This window comes from Paramormyrops kingsleyae, chromosome 12 (genome assembly GCF_048594095.1).
Source record: "Paramormyrops kingsleyae isolate MSU_618 chromosome 12, PKINGS_0.4, whole genome shotgun sequence".
NCBI lineage: Eukaryota > Metazoa > Chordata > Actinopteri > Osteoglossiformes > Mormyridae > Paramormyrops > Paramormyrops kingsleyae.
The window spans coordinates 13,201,366-13,214,785 of NC_132808.1; the positions used below are offsets into that span (position 1 = coordinate 13,201,366).

The window sequence follows — 13,420 nt, forward strand, 5'->3', positions numbered from 1 at the left end:
CCCTTGGGCTCCGCAACTAAGCTATGATCTTATGATCTGCCACATGGGCAGCGAGTCGGAGACCTCCCCCGGGACCCCCCCCCCGCTGACACACGCCCATGTTCGGGGGACACCGGGATCAGTCCATGATGGTGATGGGACAGGGCCAAGGCTGCCCATCACTGCCGGGTCACCGACGGGGCCTCAGGCCGCACCATCTGCCACATGGGGGGGGGGGGACACTGCACAGGTATTCCCTGTGAGAGCACCATACAGCACTGGCCATAGAAACGCCCCCTGCACCCCCAGTTACGACGATACAGCTCCTGTTATTACTGCCCTCGTTGCGCCAAAGCCCATATAGCGAAGTGTTCTCTCCTTTACAGCCACAGACATGCTCACAAAGGGGGACAAATCAACAAGGACAGGCTGTTAATAAAGATAATAAAACAAAATATGGGCTGCAGTGGTGGCCCCCTCGTTAAAGGGCGGGGGGGCAGTTATGAGATGAAATTTGTTATGGAAGCGTTGGGGGTGTACATCGGGAGCGTGTCACCAGTTGGGGGGGGGGGGTGCGTAGGTGACTCCCCGTGGTTACGTCTGGCTGCACGCTGCCCTGCGATTGGCTGGCGGGCAAGACAACAAGTTATAAAAAAAACAAAACATATCCATGGCGACGGTCTCTTTACCGCACAGCAAACTCATTCACATTCCATTCAGCCCTTTTATTTTTTTTTTTGGTCTGAAAGCCATGGAAATATGTCAGGTTTGGGTAAGAGGCATGTGACCACTGCATGCTCACTGGCAATGCCCCCGGGCAAAGGGAACCGCCCCAAGGTCAGAGCCTGGCGCCAGGGATGGGCGAGACATCCTCCAACGTGGGAATGGACTGCAAGGGTGGGGGGTGTTGACGGAGGCATGGTGGTGACAGGGTGGATTACACGCTGAAAAAGCCAGTCTCCGGAGCAAATTAGCGGTCCTGGGATTGCAAGGATGAGCCGGTTCATCTGGGATTCTCATGGGGAGCTTGGCCCGAGAACAGAGGCCTGTCAGAGGACCGAAGGGGGGCCAGAGCGGCTCTGATCTTCACTGATGGGGAGCTCGACCCTTATCGGCGACCTGCGAAACAGACAACCGCAGGCATCTCACACTGAGGGCAGAAAACACTCATTCCTCCACGTCACCAATCAACGGAAAGAACAGCAAAGGGATTGTAAAACAGCGCTGGGGGTCCCTCAAAATCGTCCACATGGACCGCAGCCCCATTATCCGCAGAGATTGGAGAAGCCTTCACCTACAGAGGGTGCAGAGAGAGTTGGGGCTACAGCTGACCAGGGTGAGACCTGCTATCATCACTCATGCCAGCCTCCTCATTGTGCTGTTTGGAAAGCAGTACCCTGCCAGGGGTGCCTCTGATAAATCACAACAGACGGTATCTCCCTGGGCATCAGGACGCAGCATAACAGATTAGAAGGCAGGGCTCTTCGGCCCAATGTGGCAATTAATGACGCAGCACGACCCAGAACAAAAGGCTGGAATCTTGAATCCCGCTCAGCGACTGTCACTTGCACCCTTAGCGCGAGTAACCTGAACTTGAATTGTTTTCATAAAGATGAATGAAATCTGTACAAAATAGGCATATAACAGTAACCTGATCATCTTCGAGTGAAAACAAATAATGAAACCCCTCTTGACTTTAAAAAAAAAACAAAAAAAAAAAAAACAGACAGACAGGAAGATTGCAGTGCGTTGGCCAAAGTGCTGCTTTTCAGATCTCTTGAACGGCACCACTTCCAGGGGAGCGAAGCCCGGAACATTTCGAATCAATTTACAGAAATGGCACCACTGGCTCTGAAATTTAATTCCACTAGTTCCTTCATTTCTTTTCTTTTCAGACCTTCCCGGATCCACGTGGGCCATTTGGAGGAGGTCTCGTGTGAACGAGGAGGCTGTTGCCGCTCCCAAGATTAATATTAATTATGCTGCAGGAGTACCAAAGCGTGAGTTAATATTACCGGACGCCCACTAGCTCTCCTCCGTGCCTTTTGTAATGGACTGAGCAGCCCGCAGGCAGTCTGAAGCCCGCATCAATGAATATTAATAATAAGTGGAATTAAATTAAAAGAAAGGGGGGAGTCTCACTGGCAGCAGCACACTGACGGTTTACGGCAGACAGATAAATACGTCGGATTGACATTCAGGGTCTGCCTGGGTCATTGTGGCTGGCTGGATGCTGGAGCAGGAGAACGTAGGCTAACATGGAAAAGCACGCAGCCCCACGCGCCGACCAAAATAAACACACACGCTCCCCGGAAGGGGGCAGGCGTGACCCGACGGCCCCAGGGCCCGCAGCACACCGTGAGGGGCTCCGTCACCCTCCTGTTTATGCGCCCGCCACACGATTAATATACTGCCGCGAATGCATAAATCACACCCCACCTGATAACGTATTCATGGGAAAATTCAATTTATTCATCACCAGGGAATGATTTAGCACAACACAAGGGCCTATCAGGTCCAGTAAATTGTATCTCAAATTGAAAGCAGGTGGAGAAAATTATTTACACAATACAATGCAAAAAAAAGTCAAATCTGAGAGCAAGGCAAGGCGTAATAAAAGTGGCCGATAGCGGCTCCTTGCCCCGCACAATGGCAGTTATTATGCTCTTCGCACCCCTGGGGGAGTCTCTGTCCTCTGGGTTTCTGCTCCTGCAGTTCATTCTGCCTTGATACCTCCGGAGGCACAAGTCTCTGGCAAAGAGTGCTTCACCCGCAATTGGTTTTCCCTGCTTATCAAACGAAAAAATATATATGTTTTTTTTTTTCTTTCCCAGAGACAAACTCCCAGCAGTCCGAGGCAGGTGCTCCTCTGTGTCCCGATTCTGGATAAGCGGGTCCACGGGATGCCAGATAGTCACCGCAGGAGCCGAACTGGGCCCCAGATGTTTTGGAGAAATTCAAGTCATTATTTTAAGTCGATTTGAAAAGGAAAAAAAAACTGCTGTATTTTTTCCCCCCAGTGTCCTGCTGTCCTGGTGGAGCATTAAGAATGCAGGCTGATCTCGCCAAAGGGGATGAGCTCCAGACGCAATGCATTATGGGAGTTCAAGGCCCGGTCTCTGTCTCCCCCGACTGCGATGTATGAGGAGCCTGACTAGGCCTCAGAGTCTCCCTCGTACCCAACAGTGGAGGTTTGCTGTGGATACATGAGCTGTATCATCTTCACACCTGTGTAATACTGCTATTCTCATTGACTCATGCCATCCACAGAATTACCGGCACTTTGCGAGCTGCCATGCTGCTGACTCCTGCTGAAGAATGCTGGGCAAGGCCAAACTCCGAACACTGCGTGCTTCCTAGTGGTCCAAAAGCCCTCCAGGCGTCAGAGAAAAGTGAGAATCCACTGGGCACCAAATCCAAATAACAGCTGCTCTTTCTCAGGACACAAAATATGTGGCAACATTTTTTCAGGAGATAAGATCTCTAAATCACACAGACACAGTGGTTACTGGACAGAGCAATGGCAGCAATACAATAAATCAGCATACATACACTTCTCAAAGATTTGCTCTTGGCATGATACACTAATCGTTCACACTATTCTCAGTTATCGTTTCAGAACTATCTCATTTAAATGGAAAATTATGCCTTTTGTGTAGGTATATTTAAAGGGGCATTGTAATGAAATAACATTATGAAATAGACTGATCCAGCTTTTCTTAGAACAGATTGCCAAGGCAAATGAAAAAAAAAAAAACAGCATTTGCCGAAATAAAACTCACGTCACCGTTAATCCTCACCGTTGGGTCAGATTCCCCCCCCCTCCCCCCCAACTGAAACTGTCAAGATGTCTTCTGTCTCACACGGGTAAACGTCCGCCTTTGGCACGCAAAACACAGGTTTTATTTGGGCCGACTGATGAAGATACACTTTGAGGTGCCGAGCTGTTGTTCTGCTGGTTGCTGTTTTTGTTGTTTTTTTGTTAGTAGGGAAAAAAATTCCATGAAGTCTGCATCAATCATCAAGCGGGGTGGGGGGGGGGGGGGTTGGAGGAGATTCAACCTGGGCCTCAGTCACTCGCAAAGCCTGCATGCTGTCTCACACACACACGCATACAGACACACACACACACAGACATGCACACACACATATGGTGAGACATTCGAACACCAACCATGGAAGAGGTTTGCTGTCTATTGATGCTATGACAGGGGCACCTTCTCTACAAGCACCAGTGACTGAAACGCACACAAGCCTGATGAAATGAGATCCAGAGCCTCAACTTAACGATGCCACACAAAACAAACCTTATTCCAGATCTTAGAGATCCATTAACCCTTTAAATGCCTGGGCTGACACCCCCAGAAAAGCCCAGTGCTCAAATCCTCTGATTAATATGCCAGTCATGCATGGAAACTAAGCCGACAGCACATAAACACACAGCTCATTGAAAAGGTGTGATTCTGCTTAATTTCTCATCACTTAAATGTTTCTTTCGTCCTGCACAAATGTCTTTTATCTAACCCAGTGTTTCCCCACCCAGTCCTCAGTGCCCCCCAGACAGTCCACCCAGCTCCCAAGCAAAAACGTGGACTGTCTGGCAAGAAGCTGGGAGGGAGCAAAAACTTGGACTGTCTGGCAAGGAGCTGGGAGGGAGCAAAAACGTGGACTGTCTGGCAGGGAGCTGGGAGGGAGCAAAAACGTGGACTGTCTGACAAGAAGCTGGGAGGGAGCAAAAACGTGGAGTGTCTAGGGGTCTCCGAGGACCGGTAGGGAAGCACTGGTCTAACCTGACTCAGCTTGAGGTCTTAAGGATGCAAATCAACTGGGTGTTTTAATGAAGCTGGAGATGCTTTTCTCTGAGCTACAACACTTGAATTCGAACCGACAACCTGCCCGTTCTTTAAAAGGAAAAGGGCTGAGGTTCACCAGAGTCTGGGAATCACATATCGGAGTGATTCACTGAGGCGAATTCCGATACGCTCCACTATGCACATTCATATGCAAATGTATGCAGGCGCGCATATTCATATGCAAAAAATGCATAACTATTTACATGTGCATGCTGACATACATGACCACATGGCAGCATTAACATGCACACGCTCCCAGCCGGGATGGGCCGTCTGCGCACGCGAATCTCAGCTGTCCCGTAAACGTTCTAGCCGCTGGTTACTTTGTCAGTAGTATACATTATTTATTAGTTGTTTATTGTTTATTTTATGCTAGTCACTGTAATGTCGCACTGCTTTGTTAATTGTCTCGTCTTTGAAGGAGGCATTCAAGGAAGAATTTCAGTACACTGTACTTTGTTCGTATGACAATATAATTTTGAATCCTGAATCCTGGCCTGCTTTCTCGCACTCTTACTCATGGGGGGCCCCGTGCTGTCACACTGGCTGGACAGCGCAGTGCATGTGACACTGGCAAACCCACATCACCGGGATGGCCATGGCAGCGGCTACATCCCCGCCCCCCCCCCCCCCCCCATGGGCTGCCTATCTGCCCCAGCACTACTGAAGGGACCAGCTTGAAAGCCATCTCTCATTTCCCATTGAACAGCTTCTAGAGGGACTCGTCCCTGTTCAAGTTCTGCAGCTCTGAAGTAAATATTTATTTCCCGCTCAATTAGAGAATCCGGCAGAGGCGTGCACTGCATTCCAGTGAAAAATGAAGATAAATGAGCTAAATCTGTATTCAATGTATAAGGTGAAGTACGAAATGTTTAAGGGAAGCGGGAGACATTTGGCTGTGTCGGCTGGTTACGTGGAGTTTGTCATGTGGGGGTGGGGGGGCCGGTGTATTTACATACTAACAGCCCAGTATTACTGGGGTAAATGTTGTCAGACCTTGACACTTTTTCTCTGCCCCTCAGCAGAAGCTGCCCCCCCTCGCTGTAACACAGTGAGATGAAGCAGGTAACTGGCCCAGTGTCCCAGGGGGGCGTTTGTCCAGGACCCCAGAGAAGAGTGTTTGACCTCCCCTGCTCTTGGGAGAAAGAGTAACAGGTTAACTAGGATTTCACGGTTTAATCTTGATGCTAGGAGTAACTGACAATGCTGGTCATGTGATCAAGGCCATGCGGGTCAACCCCTACTCATGCGCCCCCTACAGGTCTTCCAGGGCTCCGCACGTTATGTGATTAAGCAGTGATGACTGTTCTGCCCCTAGGTTCAGGGTGACATAGGTGGGCTCCACCTTCTAAGAAGATGGTGACTTAGCAGACTGCCGGCACCACAGCCAACCGAGCTTCCTCTTTGTTTTGGACGGTGGGTACTGGGCACATCATAGCCCTGCCCAGACCCATGCCAACCCATCTGGGGGCGGGGGCCATCACGGGAATTATGTATGTGCACTGTACCCTCAAACTTGCCATTTGGGCATTTGACAAATGGTTTCGTTTGGATCTTAACAGCGGTTTCCCCACACCCCCACAAAGCAGGCCAAGTGTCAAGCTCAGCTGATGATAGTTGCCCCCGCCCCCTGGTTTTTAAAGAACGAGACAAAACAGCATCAAATGGCTGCTGAGTAAGGTCACCTGCTCCTCAGTGCCCCAATCCAGTGACAGACTATCCCCCTTGCCTACCCTGTGCCACACATCACCAGCCTGGATGTGGTTCAGTCCATTTTTTTACACAGGACACTGCCTGATGCTACAGGTCTCTTGCCACCCCCCATACAGTGAAACGAGTGGTCCCATAATAAACATGCCTCCCCCAGTGAGGGCAAGAACATGCAAGAAGCTCTGTGCTTTCTAAGCCATTCACAACAAGGGGTGGACATCACCTCACTTCAGCCCCGAGGGCTCGCTAATTACGGCGCATCGCAACCGGAACACATATCGGAAACAGGCTTTTTTTATTTGACACCAATGACATTGGACCTTGGGGCAACACTCTGCTTAAATTGTAATGGTAATTTGTAAATAATGAAGACTGGGTTCAATTAGAATTCAAATGTGAGCCATTATAGGATCCATAATGATGTATTCAGCCTTGAGGTCACAACAGCAATATGTCAGGACAATTTGAGAGAGAAATGTACCTCACCCTGCATCCCCCCCCCCCCCCCCCCATCTCCATTGCTGACTGGGAGGTAGATTCAGGAAATGGTCTCGATTATATCAACCGCTGAAGATGAACCATAAACTACGCACATTAAGCGCATATGATGCGTAAAGAAGCAACACTGCACTCCCTACCTAGGTGAAAAGATGGAAGGAGCCCCCTGCCTTGACAAAGTGAGCAGCTGCAGAGTATCCTGCAGGGGAACCCCTGGGGGGAACCCCCAAGGGGAACCTCCAAGGGGAACCCCCAAGGGGAACCTCCAAGGGGAACGCCTTGCCGAAGACCTGCGAGTACCGCTACACCCACCCGGAAGACACAGACACATGCGCGCCTCTCCCACACTCGCTCTTTATCTGAACGGAAGTTCATTCATCACAGGAGGCCTCTGAATTCCCACACTGCCACCTGCTCTGCACCCTCCCTGTCGTGCCAGATGTTACAAGTACTTTGTGTGACTTATTGGTGATTTTTTTTTTTTTGCAAAATGGGAAGAGTCTGCATTGAGAAAATCTATCTGTAGGTATATTTTACACCTAACTGTAAACCTTAGTGAAAAAACTATTCTATTGTGCAACGAAAAAGTCACTTATGTAAAGGAAAAAAACTTTATACATCCTGAGGCTACCGAATAAGGTGTCACTTCAAGCATTGTCATTTGGTTGTTACTGCTGGGGGGAATTATCCTAAATATTGACAAAAAAAAACACCCCATCCACTATGTCCTTAATGCCTCAGCCAATCACAACCCAAGCCCACTCAATCACAGTTCAGCCAAGGGTGTCACCAACATCCCCGATAAAGCCACCTTTGTTAGTGACTCACCAGGGTCACATCCGTGCAATGAAATCCAGGATTTCAGGAGCAAACCATCTGCCTTAGTGTAGGGGTGTCTGTAGGGAAGGGACGGCCTTTAAGACAACATCTTATGGAGCTAAACATGTGTGATGTGTCAAGCAAAATCATGGTGTGGAGTGTAGCATTATCAGTGTGCAAGCTCACAATTACACACCTCCAGCACGGAAATGCCCACTGCCAGCTGAGAAGGGAACGTATGACTAGGTACAGCTGGCTCACATTAGACATGTATAATTAAGCTCTCACAGTCATAGTTGAGCTGACTGGTCCCCGTGGGGGTGGCTGGCGGGGGGGGGGGGGGGTCCCGGGGGCTTAACAATGCTTACAAACAAGACAAGACCCTCCTTATCTTATCTTATCTTATCTTATCCATGTGGAAAAAATTCCTGAAATTCTCTAAAATCCATAATCCATAATAATTAAGGAGCAAAACACAGAATGTTAGATATATTTGCATGTGCTTGTGTGAATGGTTATACATGAAGTTGTTCAATAATTTAATTTCAGTCATTATAGAGATAAAGCAACAAAAATTATTGCGATGGACTAGCGTCCCATAAAGGCTGTACCCCAACCCTGCACCCTGTGCTGCCCCCCCCCTCCCCCCACACACCCAATTCTGACCAACATAAGCAGTTAGAAAAACCATGGATGGATAGATGGAAGGATGGATGGAGATCCATTTAGATCCCGACAAATTCTAAGCTCTCGGCATTGCCTTAAAAAATGCCAACCCTGAGGTATTATAGCCAGGTGGAGATGAAATGGCCGCTCGATGCCATCAGTGCTAAAGCAGCGAGCTGATAAACGGAGAGAAGCTTTCCCAGAAGCCCGCGGCAGACCCTGGGGGCAAGCGAGACTGGGACACCGGACCCAGCCTCCGCGGCGCTGATGAGCCACGCTGAGCGGATCTTGCAGTCTCCATCCGCAGGGAGATCGATCTCCCGCCAACGTTTTCCAGCTCAACTTTAAATGAAGGAAATTCAGCTGTGAAATTAATTTGTATTTCTGTACGTTCTTGTTGGCACATCTATTTATAGTGTATGTCTACAGCATAATTCTCTTTTTGCCCTTAAAATAACACAGTGCCACATACAATTACTATCGAATGCGTATGACTTTTTATTCGGATTATTAGCCACGGCGCAATTCAACAACTGATTTATTTCATTCGATTAAGCAAATGAACTGCAGAAACAAAACAATCAGGTTGCCATGGTCTTCTTTTGTTTACGCTAAATATATCCATAACATTGACTATACTGAGTAAGTGTTAGGAGAGGGATGCCCCTAAGTCATTTTAAAAAATACGGTACTCCTCCACTCCGTAGCTGTCCAATTAAGCCGCATTAATTACAAGCCGCAAAGCAGGCTTGAGAGGCCCCGCTATGGGGATCCTCTGACTCTCACTTCGGCTGTTTTTTTCCAGATTCTTTTTCTAGACGTACCTGTTCATCTGTGGTAGTAACAAAGACCAATCTAATTCGGCTCCCCGCCACCCTGCATTGTGTGCTACGGCGTCCATGTGGTCAGTAATTCATAAACATCTCCCAGATACACGCATTCCTACAATTCACTGTATTCCATTTCAGCAGAATTGGAATTAATGGAATGCAATAAAACACGTGTGTAACTTTATCAGCAGATAAGTATTCGGATATTTTTATCTTTGACCATATAGATCCGGGACAAAAAACTGTTATCCTGGGTGGGGGATGCGGGGCACGCGGCAGGGGGACACCCTCTATGCCAAAAACGACGAATATATATACACGTATACATGCATGATATGCAGCCACGACGAGCAAGTTGCCTTTGAAATCGGCACTTAGAAATTATGGAAGTTGTTTTCTATGCGATTGATGGCCATGTCCGTGCTATATAAACCATATCATTTTTGCTAGATTTCTCCAGGGTCCCTATAAAAGCGCTGCAGCACGCCAGACGACTTAACCTGGTAATTCATTATGTACGCAGTTAATGGTGCTTATTTGGGAAGAAAGAGTGTTGACGCTCTAATTAATTATGGCAAGCGTAAAATATAATATATTCCACCCTTTCACGGAAACCTTGATTGCCGCTTCTCGGACGTGGATGACACATATCTCGCCATTTTACGTTATTTTAAGGCATTTGGTGAAACCCTGACAGAAAGATCTCATAACGTGCTGCCGGAGCAGGAGAAACGGCACGGGAAACATCATTAGAAAGTTTAAATGGCATCTTCCCCTAGGTGCCCGACTGCTTACAGTGTTTGTGTGACAGGCGGGGGCTTTATCGGTGTCCCCGGCAGACCATCTTAACGCAGCCCCAGCCGAGTTAACGTATAATCGCTGACGATCGTCAATCAAGGCTTTCCCAGGACGGCGCGTACAGTCGGGATCTGCGGTGGTGTCCGTGTGGGGGAGGAGGCAAGAAATTAAAGACGTCTCTGACCAAAAGGAAGCACAGAAATGCAGGGAGCCACGCAGGCTGACAGTGCCAGCTGCCTGTGGATCAGCTCCTCCCCCTGTTTGTCCCGCTTCTTCATTCCTGCGGAAGCCAGCAGAACTTTCTGACAGCTGAACCAGGGAATCTGCTGCTGAGTAAAGCAGACTTATTTGTAAAGTCCCGTTTGAAAGCAGATTATTTGCCACGGATGCACTGGAAAGCTCACTAAAGGATGCACACCTGCTGCCTCCCTGTAGGGGGCGCCCTGCAGCCCCATCTCATACCGGCACTGTGCCCAAAACACACCGCCCACCGCACCCCTAAAACAGGACGAAATCCTCCCACCACCGCCCACTTTTCAAACAAAATGGCCATTTACACCACTTAGAGAAAGACTCAACCAACAAGTGAGCCGGGCTGCTTTTCCTACGCCCTCGCAGTCCCTCTGCACCCCCCCTCCCCCCCACCACCCAGCGATGGTACCCACTTTCGGCCGTGGGAGATGAAAAACCGCTCCACATTAAGGGAGCTCAATCAGAACACATCCCCATCATAACTCGCCAATGCACTGAAACACATGGCCATAGTATATACAGATATGTTTAAAGAAAAAATATTTAACCGCTTATAATCATAGAGTACACACCAAAGCACACAGGTTTACACGAAGGCAGTTTGTATACCGAGAAACACGCACACGCATAGTCACTCAGTTATACTAACAAAGCCATGTATCCCACAACACACGCACAGTCACACGGAAGAGCTATAAATGGACATTTGTTGTGGCTCCCCAGGGTACCGTAAGTGCCCTTGAGCAGAGTCTATTAGAAACATGCGATCCTCGGTCACAGTCCGACGGCTCTCCGCATCACCGCCTGCCTCCAACGCCGTCAAGTCTCCGCTACTTTTACACAAGAGAGCTGAAAGCAGGGTAAGCATAATCCTGACCCGGTACACGTCTGCTAAGAAGCCGTGTTCCAGGCAGGGGGTCGAAAGCTCAGCAGATGTATATAAAACTAAAACAAAATCAGCAGGACGCGCTCCTCAGAGCAAAATTACTAATACAAATAAAATTGGAGACGCCATAATGTAAGCAGCCGCTTAATTTAAATAGGCCTAATAATAATAATAATAATAATAATAATAATAATAATACATAAACAGTTTCCGTACATTAAAAGCGATAAAGTGCAATCTAACTTTTAAATAGGCCTACAGAAAGTAGGTCGGGAAGGCCATGAAGAGTTGTTTAAATCGTGTATTCCCACAAAATAATGCAATTTAGACATAATATTGAGGCAGAACAAGACCTCTCCAAGTCCTGTTCAACTCGCATTCAGCGAAGCTTAATAAACACCTTCATGTAAGTCACTTTGAACTGTAGCTATACGCACACTCGAAATCTTTGAAAAGAACAGCGGAACTAATTAATTTCAGGGAATAATGAGCCCGATCATTGATATGGACGGTAGAGAAGCCCGAAGTGTCCGGCTGGGGAGGGGGGTATCCCCGCGGTAACCCAGTGGGCTCGGCGTCGCTGATGTCGCCACGAACCTGTTTCCTGTTAAGCAAAAGCTTATTTGTCTTATTCTGCAAAACTCGTCCATAGCCTACATGCTGCATGCCTTCTCAAAACTTCTGTGCAGGAAGGAATAGCTCAGGCAATAATAATAACAGGGATTCTTAAAGCACCAATGACCATAATGATGAAACAAAGTTCCACTTGGGATATGTTTGTAGGAATAAAAATAATTATTTTCCATTGCGCAGGGGGCAGGTTTTAGAGCTGAAGTATCCATCACGAAGCTAGAAGGCAGAGAAACCAGTTTGACACAATGGCTTTTAAAAAGCCAGTAGGTGAACAAAAGACAGGTGCTGATTCTGTACCTTATTACCCATAGTCTCTAATCATTTACGGCAATTGGCAGCAGTGATCAGGGACACCAGCAATTTTCTTTTCATTAAAATGCATTGAGATTTATATTGTATACAGCTGTCAGTTGGCTCTAATACTGTACATGTGTACCAGACCAGCACTTTGTGCGTCTGGGCAGGGGTCCGAGGACAACACAGAAGTTGGCGTCTTTGTCGCTGACCAGTATTGCCAATGGAGAGGACAAGCGGCGACAATAACTAAAGTCAGTTTGCAGTGATTGAAATGGACAGAAATTGCACTTACGCTGCTGTTTTCGCCGGTCCAGTGAACCATCGCCTGGTTATGAGTGGCGTCCCCCTTCAGCACGAAGGAGCTGCTCAGAAGGGACACTTTCTCCTGGGATGCTACTCTCCTGAAGCGTGCGGTTCCCGCTGCGCCCGGCTCTCCGCCGCTATCGGCGAACCTCCGCGCAAACACTCCGCCGCCGCTCCTGTCAAGCGTCCCCTCTCCGCCGCTCCGGTGCAGAGCACCGCTGTCACCGTCTACGTGCCCCGGCAATGACACCCAGTGAACGGCCAGAAGCAGGGACAGGTACAGGTGCGGGGAAGAGCTTCCTTTCGTACAAAAATTCGGCTCGCTTTTCGCCATGGAAGCAGCTCGGTCTATCTGATACTGACAGCACAGTGCGATGCGAGAGGAAGATAGATGGATCTACTGTAACCGGAGAAGAAGGGAGGGATTGCGATGAGAAGGAGGGTATACACTGGGAACAACGTGGCCGTGTCAGTGCGCCGGGCCGCCGGGCGCGGAGAGAGCGGCGATGCTGCCATCTAGCGGTCATTGTCCTCGGGAGCCGAGAGGCCGACGCGGTGACAGTGATTAACGGGACGATGCATCCAAGCGACAAAAACGGCAATAGAGAACCCAGCATTTCATCCCAGAGGTAGATTAAGTAGCTGGCAAGAACACATGCATTGTTATTGTTTTAAGAGCAGCATATTACAACATGCCATTCAGTGTCTTGAGAGTAACCGGAAAATACGTATGGATTTATATCTATATTTACATTAAATTTGAATAATAGCAGAAACAGCAAACAGCGTTATTTTTGATGGTTTACAAGTTTGTGTATATAGCGCCAGGTCGCTGATTTTTATGCACTGCAGCTGTGATGATAAGATTTCGCCGTAAGAGATGCAGATTTTTGGGG

The 13,420-nt window shown here is 48.4% G+C and overlaps 1 protein-coding gene across 3 annotated transcripts in view; it reads right to left on the reverse strand.

Moving 5' to 3' along the window:
• The window catches only part of sorcs2 (sortilin-related VPS10 domain containing receptor 2), a 189,769-nt gene extending 176,784 nt beyond the window's left edge, over window positions 1-12,985 (reverse strand). For 2 of the 3 annotated variants that reach the window (XM_023825438.2, XM_023825437.2), the window contains exon 1: window positions 12,514-12,984. In XM_023825438.2, the coding sequence (XP_023681206.2) occupies window positions 12,514-12,858 (345 nt within the window). In that variant the 5' untranslated portion in view covers window positions 12,859-12,984. Of the gene's footprint in view, window positions 1-12,513 lie in introns of all 3 variants that reach the window. The other variant, XM_023825439.2, reaches the window with a different exon arrangement.
• Window positions 12,986-13,420: the final 435 nt, after the last annotated feature.